At 39.4% G+C, this 19,123-nt stretch overlaps 1 protein-coding gene across 1 annotated transcript in view; it reads right to left on the bottom strand.

The window, feature by feature from the left end:
* LOC108440564 (docking protein 3) overlaps window positions 1-16,544 on the bottom strand; it is a 38,135-nt gene extending 21,591 nt beyond the window's left edge. The window contains exons 1-3 of the mRNA XM_017719488.2: window positions 16,366-16,544; window positions 5,571-5,867; window positions 3,096-3,210 (exon numbers count right to left, since the gene is read on the bottom strand). Coding sequence (XP_017574977.2) covers window positions 3,096-3,210; window positions 5,571-5,867; window positions 16,366-16,425 — 472 coding nt within the window. The 5' untranslated portion in view covers window positions 16,426-16,544. The remainder of the gene's footprint in view (window positions 1-3,095; window positions 3,211-5,570; window positions 5,868-16,365) is intronic.
* Between the last annotated feature and the right edge of the window lie 2,579 nt (window positions 16,545-19,123).

The following is a 19,123-nucleotide window of genomic DNA, read 5'->3' as shown; positions in this document are numbered from 1 at the left end:
CGTTGCCTCTTACTATGCGTCAGGCTGTAATATCGCTAATTCTTAAGAGAGATAAAAATCCTGTGGAATGTAGTTCTTATCGTCCAATTTCGCTTCTTAATGTAGATTGTAAGTTATTAGCCAAGATTCTTGCTCAAAGATTAGAAAAAATCTTGCCTTCTGTAATATCAGATGATCAAACTGGATTTATTAAACATAGACAATTATTTTTTAATACGCGCAGGTTATTTGATATTCTTTATAGTCCCACCCCACCAGGAGATACAGAAATATTATTATCATTAGACGTTGAGAAAGCATTCGATCGGGTGGAGTGGGACTATCTCCTTTACACAATGAAAAAATTTGGTTTTAGTCAAAAATTTATCAGATGGATTGAGGTTCTTTATGCCTCACCTCTGGCAGCAATTTGTACAAATAACACTTTATTCTCCTTTTTTAAGTTAGAGCGAGGTACTAGACAGGGATGTCCCCTCTCGCCCCTCCTCTTCTCACTGGTCATAGAACCGTTAGCTATATTACTACGCAGTGAGGATATGATTAAGGGGATACATAGAGGAGGTTTAGAGCATAAGGTTTCTTTATACGCGGACGATATGCTTTTATATATATCAGATCCAATGTCTAGTTTACCAGAATTACTTAATGCATTAAATAGTTTCAGTAAAATATCAGGATATAAAATAAATTTTGAAAATAGTGAACTCATGCCCATAAATAATGTAAATAAGGCAGCCATACTAAAATCAGTTCCCATTTAAAATAAACACTAATAAGTTTAAATATTTAGGAATATGGGTGACACATAAGTTTAGAGATCTCTATAATGCCAACAGGATAAAGGGAGTAGGTTCCACCGTTCAAGATCTTGTTTCATACTAGTTATGGGGGGGGGGCCCCCATAACTAGTATGAAACAAGATCTTGAACGGTGGAACCTACTCCCTTTATCCTTGGGAGGTAGGGTAAATATAATCAAAATGAACGTGGCACCAAAATTTTTATTTTTATTTCAAAATATTCCAATATTTTTAACAAAATCTTTTTTTAGACATATCAATAATTGTTTGTCGAGTTCATCTGGCACAATAAACGACCCAGAGCACGCTTGAGTATTCTACAAAAACATCGTACACAAGGGGGTTTATCTTTGCCAAATTTTTTGTATTACTATTGGGCCTGTAGCGCACGGATTCTATTATATTGGATTAGTACCACAAATGAACAGAGTGATCCTAAGTGGGTGCAATTGGACAGGAATTCATGTAGTCCTATCTCACTGCAGGCATTGATTTGCTCAATTATCCCGATGCCTGACCCACTATCCAACTATACATCTAATCCGATTGTGAAAGATTCCATAAAAATCTGGATACAGTTTAGAAATACATTCTCACTTAAAAATCCCTCCAGTTTAGCACCTATAATTGGTAATAATATGTTTACTCCCTCAGTAACTGACACAGCTTTCATTAAATGGAGGGACATGGGCTTTCATAGAATAAAAGATCTTTTTATTGCTAACAGTTTTGGAACACTTGAACAGCTGAGCAGAATTGGGAATATCCCACATTCACATTTTTTTTAGGTATTTACAACTTTGTAGTTTTATTTCATCACATTACCCTGAATTCCCCACCTTGCCATCAAAACATCTTCTAGATATCATTTTAGAATCTGCAAACTCACCAAGAATTGGTACAGTATATGCTTTAATTAATTCAGAAGAATCTGAATCTCTACTTTCACTAAAACAACAATGGGAAGAGGAGTTAGACATACAAATATCTGAAAAAATATGGGAGGACGCTTTGAATAGAATTCACTCTTCATCAATATGTTTGAGACACACTGTGATGCACTTCAAGGTTGTTCATCGTTTACATTGGTCTAAAGTAAAGCTGAAAAAATTCAATATTTTCCTTCCTTTCAAATGTTTTAGAAGCTTTTATTTCACCTTCACCATTCGGGGCTATATTTGGGGTGATACCTCAAGATATTTGTATAGGCAAACCAACAAAATCCGTGATAGGTTTCACATCCTTGTTAGCAAGACGATTGATATTGCTCAAATGGAAAGACACACACCCACCTACTTTTAACCACTGGATTAGGGATTTAATGTTTTTCTTGAATCTCGAAAAAGTCTGCTGCACAATAAGAGGGGATAGTTCAAAATTTTATGCTATCTGGCAGCCTGTCATTACATATGTGGAACAAATGTGGATATTGATGCATAAGATTGTACTACCACTGTTTGTTATTACCGCTACTTTTTTTTTCTCTTTTTGACTGTTACAGCCACCTTTTACTATTTTGTATTTGTTCATATATGCGTTTGTTTTTAAAGAGAATTTATAGGTGCAGTAGGGAGTGGGGGGGTTTGGGGTTATTTTATTTTATTTTATTTCTTTAATGTAATAACTCATTCAAAATAATAAAAAGACCTTTGACAAAAAAAAAAAATATATATATATATATAAGAACCTGGAAACACAGGACCTTGGCAATATAGGGTCCTGTGAATATAGGGCCCTCACAATATAGGGATCTGGGAACACAGGATCCTGGGAATATAGAACTCTTGCAATAAAGGACACTGTGAATATAGGGCCTTGAGGACCTAGGAACCTGGAAACATAGGACTCTAGGAACACAGACCCCTGAGAATATAGAGCCCTAACAACATAGGGCCCTGAGAATATAAGAACCTGGGAATCTAGGACTATTACAATAAAGTATCCTGTGAATGTAGGACCCTGGAAATAAAGGGCCCTGGGAACATAAGACCCTAGGAATATAGAAAACTGAGGGCACAACATAGGTATGACTCATATATGTTACTGCCTGTGTTATTTCACTTGATGACTTTGTTGAAACAACCTGAGGCACGGCAGACATATAATGAATATCTGCTGTGCTTCAAATGGCCAGTAAGAATGAAAAAGAATCTGCAATCAAGACACAAATCACCGCCTGTGGGTACGACTCTGTTTCCACTGCAGATGTATATGTGAGAGTGTGAGTGTGTGAAAGTCCTGCAGGAGGGATATATGGCTTGTGTGTGAGTATGAGTGTAAACAGTGGTGGTCTTACCACTGGCGGCGGTCTCATAGAGAGAGTTTTCCTTCATCTCCACAGACGAGGGATCTCTCACAGGGGGTTGAAGGACACTGCCATGCCCGGCTAATCTGCTCTCAGCTTGGTTCAACTGAAACAGACCAAGAAAAAACACCACAGTTTATGTCCATTCCAGACTCTGGAATTCTAAAGGTCTGGACAGCCATCTAGAGTTTATACAAAGCATCTCTGTTATGAAGCTCTACAATCTATATTTTGTGAGTCAGAGTGTAATCATGTAACTGATGATTAACTATTCTTCAATATAATCTTCTATAATAGTCTTCTGCATCTAAAGCATAAAAACTGCTATGGACAATAATATTGCTATGTTTTTTGTGCTTAGTACAGTAAATACAAGCTGATAGACATCAGTACCTTTTTTCTCTTTCTAAATAGCTACTACTGGTCAGAACACAATCTGAGAGGATTTCGTTATGGACTAATTCTGATTTAAATGGCAGGTTGTTATAAATTGTAGCTGTGTTCTGTACATATTGATTATACTTTACAGTATGTATATATACAGAATTTACATTATAGTATATATAAATATATATACATATATATATATATATATGTGTGTGTGTGTGTGTGTGTGTGTGTGTATATACAGTATCTCGCAAAACTGTGTACACCCCTCACATTTCTATATTTCAAAACTATAGAAATTAACAAATGTCTAAATAGCTGGCAACACAAGTGAGTACACCTCACAGTGAATATGTCCAAATTGTGCTCAAAGTGTCAATATTTTGTGTGACCACCATTATTATCTAGCACTGCCTTAACCCTCTTGGGCATGGAATTCACCAGAGCTGCACAGGCTGCTACTGGAATCCTCTTCCACTCCTCCATGATGACATCATGGAACCGATGGATGTTAAACAGCTTGCACTCCTCCTTCCGCTTGAGGATGCCCCATGGGTGCTCAATTAGGTTTAGGTCTGGAGACATACTTGGCCAGTCCATCACCTTTACCTTCAGCAAGGCAGTTGTCATCTTGGAGGTGTGTTTGGGGTCGTTTTCCAGCTGGAAAACTGCCATGCGGGGAGGGAGTCAGACTGCTTCAGACTGTCACAGTACATGTTGAAATTCATCAATGAAAGGCAGCTCCCCAGTGCTGGCAGCACAGATCATGATGCTACATCATGAGACAGTTGTCTTGGTACTCCTCACCAGGGAACCACCACACATGCTGGACACCCTCTGAGCCAAACAAGCTCAGACCAAAGGACATGGTTCCAGTAATCCATGTTCTTGGACTGCTTGTCTTCAGCAAACTGTTTGCAGGCTTTCTTGTGCCTCAGCTTCAGAAGAGGCTTCCTTCTGGGATGACGGCCATGCAGACTGAGTTGATGCATTGTGCGGCGTATGTTCTGAGCACTGACAGGCTGGCCTCCCAGTTCGTCAACCTCTGCAGCATTGCTGGCAACACTCATGCATCTATTTTTTGAAGCCAACCTCTGGATATGATGCTGATCACATGGACTCTGTTCTGAGTAGAACCTGTCCACCTGTCCACCATGCTAAAGCTCAGTTTCAGGGGGTTAGCAGTCTTCTTATAGCATAGGCCATCATAGGCCAGAGAGTAACAATTCTATTTCTCACATCCTCAGAGAGTTCTTTGCCATGAGGTGCCATGTTGAATATCCAGTGGCCAGTATGAGCGAGTTGTATCCAAAACATCAAATTCAACAGCCCTGCTCCCCATTCAGACCTGGAACCATGTAACTCTAATGAGTCACATGACACTAGACAGGGACAATGGCACAATTGGGCACAATTTGGGCATGTTCATAGTGAGTTGTACTCACTTGTGTTACCAGCTATTTAGACATTAATGGTTATGTGTTGAGTTATTTTGAGAGGACAGTAAATCTATACTGATATACAAGCTGTACACTGACTACTTTAAGTTATATCGAAGTTTCATTTCTATAGTGTTGTCCCATGAAAAGATATAATAAAATATTTGCAGAAATGTGAGGGGTGTACTTTTGTGAGATACTGTATATAAATGCCTGTGATGGACAGGTGACCTGTCCAGGGTGTATCCTGCCTTCCACCCGATGACAGCTGGACCAGAAGGAGCTTAGAAGAAGAAGATATATATATAAATGGGGCTGAGGTAGAGTCAGTTCCCTACCATATCTGCTGTGGGTTTCCAAGAGAACAAAACACCATCTGAGAAAAATTCTCAGCCTTTTCTATACAATTTAATTGTTCCAATGATTCACATGATTCACACAATTATGCCTCATAGTTTCCGACAGGCAGAAAACATTTCTTTTTCATCTTTTTATATCTATTCTGTTTATAACTATGTACTTTTTCGACAACCATTCCTCATCATTACAAAAAGTGGACAGACAGTCACCCCCCCACCACCACCACACATTTGACTCATGACTGTCTGTATAATGTACTGTATGCTGTAAGTGGACTTACTGGGAAAGCCAGCCTGCACAGTTCTGCGACCCAGCTTTGGACGTCTGGCTCGTTCGCAGCAAACGTGTAGATTTTGTTGGTGGTTTCCAGCTGGAAGGTGCTACAGTTTTTCGGGCACTCCCCACTCTTGCTCTCTGTGATCTGAATGCAGTCCCGCAGCAGGATCACCTTTTTAGTCTCGGGCCTCTTCCCACCATGGTTTTCCTTCACCGACGCCTGCCTGAACTCGTAGATCACCAGCCGAGCCACGCTGTTCATGCTGTCAGCCAGCAGCACACACCACACCTTCTTCCACTTCTGCACACAGAATGGGGGAGAACAGAGAAATTGAGAATGTACATAATCACATCAGGGTTGCTGCAAGTCCTTAAAAACTAAAATAGACCTGAGAATTTACATTTTACAGGTTGCAAGTGTTACAGATATGGTTATGCTGTGTTACGTATGTTACAGCTGTGGTTGTGTTAGCTTAGGTATATTACAGGTGTGGTTGTGTTAGGTTAAGTATGTTACAGGTGTGGTTGTGTTAGGTTAGGTATGTTACAGGTGTGGTTGTGTTAGGTTAGGTATGTTACAGGTGTGGTTGTGTTAGGTTAGGTATGTTACAGCTGTGGTTGTGTTAGGTTAGGTATGTTACAGCTGTGGTTGTGTTAGGTTAGGTATGTTACAGGTGTGGTTGTGTTAGGTTAGGTATGTTACAGCTGTGGTTGTGTTAGGTTAGGTATGTTACAGGTATGGTTGTGTTAGGTTAGGTATGTTACAGGTGTGGTTGTGTTAGGTTAGGTATGTTACAGGTATGGTTGTGTTAGGTTAAGTATGTTACAGGTGTGGTTGTGTTAGGTTAGGTATGTTACAGCTGTGGTTGTGTTAGGTTAGGTATGTTACAGCTGTGGTTGTGTTAGGTTAGGTATGTTACAGGTATGGTTGTGTTAGGTTAAGTATGTTACAGGTGTGGTTGTGTTAGGTTAGGTATGTTACAGCTGTGGTTGTGTTAGGTTAGGTATGTTACAGCTGTGGTTGTGTTAGGTTAGGTATGTTACAGGTATGGTTGTGTTAGGTTAGGTATGTTACAGGTATGGTTGTGTTAGGTTAGGTATGTTACAGGTGTGGTTGTGTTAGGTTAGGTATGTTACAGGTGTGGTTGTGTTAGGTTAGGTATGTTACAGGTGTGGTTGATTTAGGTTAGGTATGTTACAGGTGCTGCGATGGACTGGCGGCCCATCCAGGGTGTATCTTGCCTTCCGCCCGAAGACTGCTGGGATAGCGACCCTGACGGAGAAGCGGCTTAGAAAATGGATGGATGGATGGATGGATGTTACAGGTGCGGTTATGTTAGGTTAGGTCTGTTATAGGTGTGGTTATTTTAGGTTAGATGTGTAAGTTAAAGGTCTTTGGGATCCAGAGCGACTAATAATTTGATTATTTTACATAGGTTGGCGAGGGTAGTGTTAGAAGTCTTGCCCAAGGACTCTTATTGGTATAGTGTAGGGTGTACACCCAGGTAGGTAACACTAATGATGTGTACAAAATGTGTAAAAATATATCATTATGTTTGTATGTATTTATTATCTTTTTGTCCTCATTAAAGTAAAAAAGTAAATAATATAATTTATTTAGAGATGTTAAAAATTGCATGGGGTCAAGTCCACAAAATGTCTGAAAAGGTCTTATGTTTTCCATCATGGTTCTACATTTAGGGACGTCCAGGCACATTTCAATGGATCAAGCATAAAGAAGCCTAATTCTGCTTCAAACTATTTTGTTTACGCTGTTTTGTTTAGTGTCAGGACAAAAACTTGTATCTCCATTTTTGTCAGTTTTTGAAACATTTTGAAAATACCTGTTGCCCTTTGCATTGTGTGTAAATGTCATGATGAGTGGACCAAAAGAAACGGCCCAAAATGACTTGGAAAACAAATCTTGTTCCATTGACTTACATTAAAAGCACTGAGGGGTTTTTTCTGCTCCTGTAAGATTCATATTTTGTCGATACAAGGTTTTGCACAGACAACAATGGTATATTGTCAATAGCCTGCAGGGATGAGGAGCATTTTCAGAATGTAGCAAAGGGAAGCACTCAAAATGTCTATAGTCTGGAGCTGCTTTAAGGTGGAAATGGAAAGATTGTGAAACTATGTGAGACATTCAGGGTGGTCAGCCAACCAAAACTACCCAGTCCTGTGGGCAGCAGTCCTGTGATCACAAACTGACCATGAACTGATAAAAACGTCCTGACCTTGTCTGGACCATGCAATCTCAAGGCATATGCATGTTCTTCTTTAAACCATGGTTTCAATAAAATGGAAATTATTATATGCAATATTTGAGTTGAGTGGTGGAAGTGATGTTTTGGCTATGCTGAGGTCTCAAAAAAACAAGCCACAGTGCTCTCTAAATCGGGGTCAACCTACAGCTTCATATGACCCATCACATATTTACAGCTTGTCCTCAAATCTGACCCACAAATATCTTTTTTCTGTTGCTAAATATTTCCATCTGACGGGTAGATTAATTCAGAAAACAGCAGGAGATACAGCGTGTCAGGATTAAAGAATGAATAGAATTATTAAACCAATTCACTAAGAAACACAGATTTAAGATTTTCCTTTATTGTTTTGTTTTTTTATGTTAGCGGGTGAGTGCAGAAGCAAGGCAGATTGCTAATGTTACTGCTATAAAGTAGAATATCTTCCCGCTGCCAAATAACCATAGTAACTGTCTTTAAATCATCACTACAGTGGAGAGAACGGATCGCTCAAACCACAGAAATGATTTGCCACAAGTGACACTTTTTGATAAGTTATTTTTGAGTCATCATAATGCATTATTGCCCATGATAACATATCCAGATATCTATAATAACCTTAAATACAGGAGGTAACAGGAGGTAAAAGCAAACAGATCACTACAATCATGATGATTTAGTCTCTTGAAGGGTCAGCGATGTTCTACCATCAACTACACCTTCAAACACCATCGTGATCACAAAACGGAGAAGCTGTGTATCTGTGTTTGATGGAGTTAGTCAATGTTAGCTTGATGATAGCTTAAATTATGTTAAGTGTACTCACTGTCAAACTAAAGCAAAAGTGATCTAGACATAGTTAAACTCTGTACGTCAGTCATCAGTCAGTGTCAATACTCAGAAATGGTCAGACTCCAGAGCTCCTCCTTCTCCTGACTGATGAGAGCAGATTTTTATAGCGTTATGAAGAGATGCTAAACGTTTAGGGGTCCCCCCAGGGGTCGCAACTCAAATGTTAAGAAGAGCCATTTTGTCCTTTCAACAAAACTCATATCACCTTGGAAGCCACACCATCTTGGCTGTAAATATGTCTCAGTACATGCTAAAGTGCTGGTATAGGCTAAAAAACAGAAATGCAGACTTACTTTGCTCTGCTTTGAGCTTAAGCTCAGTGGTAGCTACTTTTTTCACATCTCCAACTGGAAACATTGCCTCAAAAGTAGAATCATTTCTTGAAAAAAGTTTCTCAATGACTGATTTTTTAGCTTAAGTCTTCTCATTTTCCAGCTTCTTGCTCTAATTATCCTGTTCCCCCTTAAATCATGCCCAAGGGACTAGAATATAACTGCTGCACCATTTAACGTGAAACGGGAAAAGTCCAAGAAGAACTGGATTTCATCCTCGCGACTTTTTGGCTTTTGTCAGTTTTTTATCATTGCAGATTAAACACATCAGGAAACCAGCTGGAGTGATTATAAATAAAAATAAGTCCATTCGTCTCATAATTATTCATGTTCATCTTAACTCCCTCTCTCTTTGCCTTTCCGTTAGCTACTAGCTAGGTGAGACTGTTGTCTATGTGCCAACCTTCAGGGTTAAAGGCTGAATTAGCAGCTCTACATTAACTCCAGCGTTTAAGACCATTTAGTGTTAAAACTGTCAGAAAAAGCTCATCATGGTTACAGCTCATCATGGTTACACTGTATTTGTCAGGATGCATTATGAACTAACACTGTATAAACGGTGGCTCTATGTTGTCATCACTGCACTGACTGGTGGTTTAAAAACAATATGGCGGCGGTAACAAGTGTCACATACATTCTAATATTAGCTATAGTTCACTGGCTAGGCTAGCAGTCGTGATTGGCTGAAACCATAGGGGTTCCCAATGGCTGTATGATGTATTTGTGTAAAATTGCCACCTGTTACACCAAATGTACACACTTAAGCTTCCATTACTTGCTCCATTAGCCTCGTAGCTCCAGTGCTAAAACTAAAGAAGCAAACTTTAGACACTAAATATGTCACAAACATGTCATACTGATAGACTTCACAGCTAAAAAAAGATTCCCCAGTTTCTTTAGTAAAGGTAAACCAAAGGAAACCATGAGTTCTATATAGAAGCATTTCATACTTAAATGGTTCTTCAGATTGAGGGAGAATATGTTGTTTATATAATTCGCACATCATTGTGTCCTGTTTTTATTTACATTTTGCACCATTTTTTTGGAAAGAACTAAAGAACTTTTGAAGAACCATCCGTTTTAAGTGTGTAGTTCATCAGCATGACGTTTGAGACGTGTTTGGTATCTGAAGTTTGCTTCTTTAGTTTAGGCACTGGACATACGAGACTAATGTTGCTAAGAACTGATGGAAGCTTAGAGTAAACTTAAGCAATTAGCATTATGCAAACTGCAGGCCTACCCTGCTGAAAAAAACCCCAGCACAGACCAGCATGCATTGCTGCTCTTCTGTAGGGGGAAAAAACCTCATCAATCTCCATTTTTGTCATTTTGTATTTTTTTTACAGAATTTGAAAATGCTAGCTGACCAAAATCTCATGATGAATGGACCAAAAATGTTCCAAAAGTGTTTGTAAAAAATCAAGTTGCATTAACTTCCATTGAGAGTTAAGAATGTTTGTCCTCCTGTAAAGTTGCCATTTTTGAGATACAAGGTTTTACAGCAGTGATATGCAGCTCTAAGCTGTTTTTAAGCAGGGCAGATTCTGCAAATAACATTAGTAAGTGTGTTTGAGGGTACTTATTCCACTCGGTTTGAGGCGAGTCTGAGATGCAGTTAGCGCCATTCTAATTGGTGCTAATAAGCTTCTATTACATTTTAGCCACACTAGCCTCTTAGTTCCAGCCAAGATACCAAACATGTTTTGGTTTATTTACTACATTTTGGGAAAATATGATGAAAAAATCAATCAGTGAATTATCACCTTAAAAGGAAAAAAGGCTTTCGGCTGTATCACCACCAATCATCTGCGGTCTAAGACAGAAGCACAGTTGTAGACAGAACCGCCTTGAGTTACAACAGTGTCACTTGTTTCCTTATTTTGAGTCATGACAGCCGGTTTACACAACAAGGTCATTTCCAAACCAGCTCATTCTCACTCCGTCTACAGAGCAGCCGTCTACATCCAACACTCTTGAGTCATGTTTTCCATGGTGATACTTCTTCTTCTGCTTCCTATTCTTAGAACAGCAGCAGCAGCAGAAGAACAAGAAACGTATTTGTCATGGATAAAGTCCTCTTAAACCGCAGAGTTATTGGAAATGATCGCTTTCCATATGCTGGTAAAAACACTATTAAAGGCCCATATCATGAAAAACTGATTTCCCTCACTTTTGAGTTTAAAGTAAAGCTTTAGACACTGAGTGTGTTTACTTGGGTAATCAGATAATGGGGAAGCTCTTGGTCTATATGAGTCAGGCAGTAATCAGATTTCTGCTTTACAACCAGCTGATATACTCACAGAAGAAGATGCAACGTAAACGCAATGTAGAACTGGTTTTTTTTTACATTGCACCACTTCACCTGAAAATATGAACATACATCATCTAGAAGATGAAGAATATTTCAGTTCAAGCCTGTACTTGGTTTCAGCATCGCTCCAAAAGTGTTTGCTGCTTGCTTATTTCCACTACCAGTATTTCCAGTGTTTTCACACATGTGCAGACTGAGAAATATGAAAGAAATCAGAGTAAGAGTTTACATGCACTGAGAAATCTGATTACTGAGCTGAAGTCCAGCTCTTTATTGGCTTTCTTAATCAGTTTTCTAGACCTTACTCCAATCTAAGAAAGTTTGTGTTGTCTACACAACCATTTGAATACTCAGATAACTGCAGAAATCTGATGAGTGCATGTTGGCACACTCACTGCTAGAGTTCAGATACCTACAATTCACCCACAGTCCATACAGTCTGTATTTGGACACTAAATTGCAGAAACAGCCCATTTTAAATTCATTATTTCTGTGATGTCACATAAACCAACTCCTTTACATACATTCACATGCTTGACCTACAGCTATATAATAATGATATATCTGACAGTGTCATTGAGGGCAGTACAGAAGTTTTAGGCACTTCAGCTGATGGTTCAAAACTACTTGCATACTAATCAGTCTGTTTTTGCACCATGTAACATTAGAATAAATGCAAATCAACATAAATACATTAGAAGGTAGGAGGAATTTTTGGTTTTTAAAAAATTAACTGGTTCGGGGAACAATATTTGATTCCTGGATGCCTTATTTAACATACTGAAATACTGATTAGAGCAGGTGTTGGATGATGACTAAAAATAATGCTGTCTTCCTCAAGGAGATGTTTGGAAATGGTTAAACATCCACAGATGCCGTTTCTAATGCCAGTGTTTATCTGAACAAATGAACTTTTTTATAAGAATAAAAAAACCTTTTACATTTTCTCAGGTGCCTAAAACTTTTCAATGATAAACAGCACTTAAAGCTTTCATCTTTGAGAGAGGAGAAAATCAAGCTGCTTCAGATCTGAAAACAACAGGTGTTTCTGTCCATCCTTCCACTGTGAGAAGACAACTCAGCGCTATGGGTCTGAAAGGATGTGTAGCTGTCAAGCAGCCTCACTGAGAAAAGGAGACACATCAAACAAAGAAGCTGAACAATGGACTGACCACCCCAGAGTCCAGACCTCAGCATCACTGAATGTGTTTGATCACTTCAGAAAATGATCAACCAGCTTCTAAGGCTGAACTGTGGACGTGTGTCTGCAGAATCTGTGAGAAACTGAAAGTGAGTCTCCTGAAAAGAATTGTGATAAAAGTAAAAAGTGACTCAGTGAACAGTGAAAATATCTGTTTTCTGCCATTTGTTCACACTGAAAAATGAATACCTTGTACTAAAATGCCATTTTGACTGAACATTAGATAAATAAAGGTTGGTCTCTGATTTTGTACAGTGCTACTGAGAATTAGCAGTGATGATGTTTCATTTTCTCTTGTTACTTTGAAAATGTGAAAACCCATGAGGTCTATATTCGCGTGTGAGAGAGAAGCAAAGGCATAAAAACATGGGCCTCATGGGTAAAGTGTGAAACATAACTGCTGTTCACAACGATGGTGAGAACCTCAAACATAGGCCTAAACAGGAGGATAAGGACGGCAACACGCTAAAGCTAATCACCACTGCGAAAACATAAGTGTCTATTAGATCACACCTTTCTTTATTCCTTAGAATAAAACAGGCTGTTTCTGTTTCTGTGCCTTTAAGACTGAAATATGCAAATAAGCTGCCTGTGCTACATTCAGAAAGCAGTCCACACTGAGACTATCTTTATAACTTAGGCGCTTAAACGTTTGCGTTAAATATGTCTGTGGTAGTGACATCTTAACCATGAGATGTTTCCATACAGTCACATGCAAACCTTTGAGAAAAAAAAAGTTCTTCAAAGGTTCTTTAGTACAGAAAACGGTCTAAAAAGAACCATGAACACTGAAAGAACCCGTTGCATGTTTAAGTGGTTGTTTGCATGATGAAATCTTTCTGGAGAATGTGTTAAGCTGGTAACAATAGAAGAACCCTTATTGGGACTATACAGAACCCTATTCAAAAAGGTTCTATATGGAACCATCTACAGCACACTCTCCATCAATGTAAAGAACCATCTGATCATGCAAACCAATTAATCATGCAAAGGGCTTTTTTAGTGTTCATGGTTCTACATAGAACTGTTTTCTTTACTAAAGAACCCTTGAAGAACCATCTTTTCTGAGTGGTCAAACTGCACGTCGTAGTGAAAAAAAGTGAACACATCCTCTACAGACAACTCACTTAAATGTGGCATTTTTCTGAAGATTTTACTGCACAGTTTCTTTTTTTGTGTTGCATTTAATGCAATGCAAAATATAAAAGGTGCTGTAACTTTCTCACAGGACACCTTTTTGGTTTTATTACATGGTTCAATGTGTTCAATTCAGCAAATAAGCAGTAATTGTGTATTTAAATGTGTTCACTTATTTACGCTCAGAAAATCAACAACAGCATGGAATTCTCCTGTTCCAAGCTTAAGATAAAACATGTGGTGTGATTTTACAAGCTTTAAATGTCTGTGCTTAAAACTAGAACAACATCAGCATGAGCTTCAGAAATTAGAGGTCTCATAGGGATGCTAGCAGAAATCGTTACTGCAGGGTGCTTTTTCTCTTATTTTTTGACAAGGTTTTGTGGCTCAAACTGAAGGCCTGCCTTTAATAGTCGCAATTCGCCACTGGTTTATGCACAACATCAAAGTCTTTTATTACAAAAAAGCGAGGAAATTTCAGTTTCCCTTTATTCAAAACACTATCTAGAGATGTAGCCTACAGTCCTGTATTTATCTCTGGGCCTCAGAGTGTCGATTCAATACCAAATGCTGTTCTCTTTCTTTTCTGCTGTGATTCAGCAGGAACAGTGTGAGAATGAGCTGCTTTAGGCCCGACCTTACCTTCAGCACCGTTGCAAAACAGAACACAGCCTGCTCTCTGACAGGTGCTCTCTTTCCGTGAAATGTGTGCAGCATCTGCTTTGTGTGAAGAGCTGATAAAAAAATAAAGGCCTGCCAATCTGAGGACATACCTGCCTTTCTTTACTGGACTTCAGAAAGAACAGTAACAGCACAGAACCTTCCAAAAAAAGGCCTAAAAAGCATGAAAAGCATACAAATGAAGTTGCTGTAGCTAATTCCTCTCTTATGCTGAGTAGGACGAAAACTTGTCACGAAGGACAGACGCTAGAATATTTAACCCTTAGAAGTCACTGATAATGAAAGCATGCTGCGGCTGTATGTGAATCATTTCTGACTCATAGCTCATTGAAACGAGTGAGGAAATTGTGCTCAAAGTGCAGATTACATTTTTTTCCATCCTCATTAGTGTTTATAAGTAAGAGACATTTTATTATGGTTTGAATTTAAAGAAAAGTTACGCTTGTGTTTAAAGTTTGCTACTGTGTCATCAAAACAATACTAACCACTATGAATGATTCAGTATCCACTATGAATTGTTCAGTATCTGCTATAAATTATTCAGTGTCCACTATGAATCCTTCAAGATCTACTATAGATAATTCAATATTCAATATGAATGGTATCTGCTATAAATTATACATTACCTACTATGAATTATTTAGTATCACTATGAATTGTCTACTAATATAATAATACTAATAATAATCTACTATAGATTATTCAATATTCTCTATGAATTGTTCAATATCCATCCATCCATTTTCTAAGCCGCTTCTCCGTCAGGGTCGCGGGGGGGTGCTGGAGCCTATCCCAGCAGTCTTCGGGCGGAAGGCAGGATACACCCTGGACAGGTCGCCAGTCCATCGCAGGGCAGACAGACAGACACAGACAGTCACTCACACCTAGGGGCAATTTAGCATGTCCAATTGGTCTGACTGCATGTCTTTGGACTGTGGAAGGAAACCGGAGAACCCAGAGGAAACCGACGCAGACACAGGGAGAACATGCCCGGCCGGGGAATCGAACCCAGGCCCTCCTCGCTGTGAGGTGACAGCGCTACCCACCACACCACCATGCCGCCCCGAATTGTTCAATATCTACTTTAAATTGTTCAATGTCCAATATGAGTCCTTCAATATCTACTATGAATTATTCACTATCCATTATGAATGATTCAATATCGACAATGAATTATTCAATATCCACGGTGAATTGTTCAGTTTCTACTAAAAATGATTCCCTAGCCACAGTATTTCTTTCAGTTGAACACTATGAATGTATCAATTATGAATTATTCCATAACTACAATGAACGATTCACTGACTACTGTGAGTTGTTCCATAACCACTATGATTTTATATTCTGTGAATTATTTTGTGCCTTCTGTAAATTTACCACCGCAGTAAAAATAATGGCCTGCCAATCTGAGGAAATCTGTTCTTTTTAAAAGCTTGATAATGAAGTGGCCATAGCTAATTTCTTTCTAACACTGCGTGTGATAGAAACACAAAAAGAAGGACGCTCAGTTGAAAACATGACGCCTCAAAGCCACTGGTGACTGAAACAGTGTATGAATAGTTTTTGGCTCATTGAAATGGTTCCAAAATTGAAATCCACATTAGTGTTTGTAAGTTACTATGATTACAAATTCAACTGAAATTTACATTTAGGCTTTTTTTTTCATGTTGAATCGAACAGAAAGAACATATGTAAGTATGTAAATGAGCACTTAAGTGTGTAATTACATTTGAGCTATAATAATGACTCTGGACTTCTCACGGGGTTAAATTCACTCTAATGGTGGACTCTTTAAAATGGTTCTTTAATGGTTCTTTAGTAAAGAAAAGGTTTCTATTTAGAACTCTGAACACTCAAAACCCATTGCATGATTAAAGTGTTCTGGGCATCATGAAAGGGTTTTTCAGATCAATGGGAAATTTTCATAAACATGCCACAGATTGCTCGATATAGAACCTTTCTGAAAAGGGTTCTTCTATCTTGTACAAGCTTGACACCATAACCATTTTTGCTCAGTGAAGTCTGAATATTCTCACCTTTCCGAAGCGATGCTGCAGCTGATAGAGCATTCCTTTCTTTCTGATGTCTTCCTCCATTGTTCATCAGCTAAACAAACTCTCTCTTCTTTAGCTTTTTTGCTCTCTCTCTCTCTCTCTCTCTCTCTCTCGCTCTCTCGCTCTCCTTACAGTTTCTCTTTTGTATCTCTCTCAATTACATCTGTCTCTCGTAGCATCTGTCTTCCTCTCTCTCTCTCTCTTATCTCTCTTTTCTATCTTTCTCTTTTGTGTTCTTTCTCTTTTCTCTCACTCTGTTTCTCTCTCTGGTTCTATTAGTCTTCTCTCTCACTTTCTCTGTCGTCTAGTTCGTTCTCTCTCTCTCTCTCTCTCTCTCTCTCTGTCTTCCTCTTTTCTGTCTTTTTTTTGTGTGTTGTGTTGTTTGTGGCCCTCGTGACCTGGAGTGCCTTTAAAGCTTTACTTCCTGTGAGCTGCTTGTCTAAATGAGTCACTCTGGTTGGATGCGTGGGCGCGCAAAGCTGCTGGGGGGATTTTCTGTAGAAATGCTGAATGTGGCCTTCACTGCACAACTAAACTTTACTGTACACTTCATACAATTCATACTGATATTGGCATCATCAGCAAACCACTTAATAAATTATTCAGTATCTACTACGAAATATTCAGTATCTGCTATACATTATTCAGTATCTACTATGATTTGTTCTGAATTTACTGTGAATTATTCAGTAACTATGATTTATTCAGTATCTGCTATGAATCACTCAGTTTCTACTAGAAATTATTCAGTATCTAGTATAAATGAAATATCTACTATGATCTTTTCAGTATTTACTATAAATTGTTTAGTAACCACTTTGAATTATTCTGAACCTGCTATAGATTAACGGGTTTACTATGAATTATTCGTTATCTAATATAAATTATTCAGTATCTACTGTAAATGATTTAATTACCACTGTAAATTGTTTTCCCACTGTGTCTCCACCACCATTCAGTGTTAATGCTGCAGCAGAACCTAACTGAAAGCAAAGCATCTGATGTTGTTTATTTTACCTGTTTGTAACCCGACCAAAACTAGATATCATGACTGTTTCAACCAGCACCATCATCTACCATCGCCAGAGCCTGCTACAGCTGAGAAATCAGCCACAATCTCTGCTTCCAAGTGAACTGCTGGAAGAGCTGCGTGAGGTAGGCCTGCTACGGTCCGAGGAGGAGGCGGAAGCGAGGCAAGCGAGCCGGCATTCACACTAGGCTAATGGCTAACCCCACACGACCAGCTGTTCTATCGCTCCTTTTCTCTAACGTTTGTTCACTGGAGAATAAATAACTCACGCTTGGCTACCCAGCGTGAGTTCAGAGCTGTGTTTTTGTTTTTACGGAGATGTGGATGACGAGCTCCATTCCGGACTTATGAGTTATGCTTCCGTGTGGACAGAGACACTGAGCTGCACGGTAAAACTCAAGGTGGAGGCCTGTGTGTTTACATTAACACTGAATGGTGTAAAAATGCAGCACTAGTCTCCAGTCACTGCTCACCACTGGTGGAGTTTGCGAATGTCAGAGCCAGGCCGTTTTATTTGCCTACAGAGCTAAATTCGCTGTATATAATAGTGATGTATAGCTCCCAGTGCTAATGCTAATGCCACACTGAATGAGCTGTACAGCGCTATCAGCGACCTCCAAAACACACACCCAGACGGACTGTTTGTTGTTGCCAGTGATTTCAACCATGCCAATCTGATGTCAGTACTCCCCAAATTTCACCAGTATGTGGACTTTGCAACCTGTGGGGCTAACGAGCTGGGTCTTGTTTACACAAACATCCTGGCACGTACAGGGCCGAGCCCTGCCCCACTACAGCTACTCAGACCACATCTCTGTGACGCTCATACCAGCATACAGACCGCTCATCAGACGTGCCAAACCAGACCAGAAGCAAGTGAGAACCTGGCCGCCAGGAGCTATCTCTGCTCTTCAGGACTGTTTTGAGCACATTGACTGGGAGATGTTCAGAGTAGCAGCTACTACCAGTGACTCCATCACAGACATCCCAACTTGCAAAAATTAATTTCAGGGAGACACTCCCAGCCCCCCCCCGCCACTACAACAAAAAAAAATACAATACATCTTATGCAACAAACATAACTTTACCTTAAGCTCCACAAACTTACAGAACTTCTTTTTACAGCAAAGGCTTCGACATTAGCCTACCTAACTTTCTACATCACAATTCTGAAATCAGTATTACAAACTGTACAGCGGGCAACACTGTCATTGTTCTTTACTTTGACCAGACATGGATATATTTTAGAGTAGTCAGAGGTAAAATGAGTTTTATATTTCTTCTTTTTGGAAGGCCCTGCATCCGCTTTCCCTCCCTCCGCCATGATGCTCCTTCTGTCACTGAACGCATGCCGTCCAGGAGGGGAAAAAACACTGCCCGCCCACACTAAAAACTGATTGGCTGACTCACAGACTCTTTGGAGAGAACAGGCCAATCAGAACCCTCTCTGTTTTGCATGCGCTTCATGAATATGCACACGAGGGGAGCGCCGCTCTCTCCCTTTTCCCCTCTTTCCCACACGCGATTGGGGGAAAAAGTCTGTGTCTGTGTCGCCTGCGTGCGCGTTTGTGTTCACTCTTGGGCCACTACTTCTGGATTCCGGGAGATTTTATCTGACTTCCGGGCATCAGGGAGACACTATTGATATGCAGGAGACTCCCGCGACTTCCTAGGAGACTTGGTATGTCTGCCATCAACCTGGAAGAGTAC

This window comes from Pygocentrus nattereri, chromosome 18 (genome assembly GCF_015220715.1).
Source record: "Pygocentrus nattereri isolate fPygNat1 chromosome 18, fPygNat1.pri, whole genome shotgun sequence".
Classification (NCBI taxonomy): domain Eukaryota; kingdom Metazoa; phylum Chordata; class Actinopteri; order Characiformes; family Serrasalmidae; genus Pygocentrus; species Pygocentrus nattereri.
This window is presented reverse-complemented; position numbering and strand designations above follow the sequence as displayed.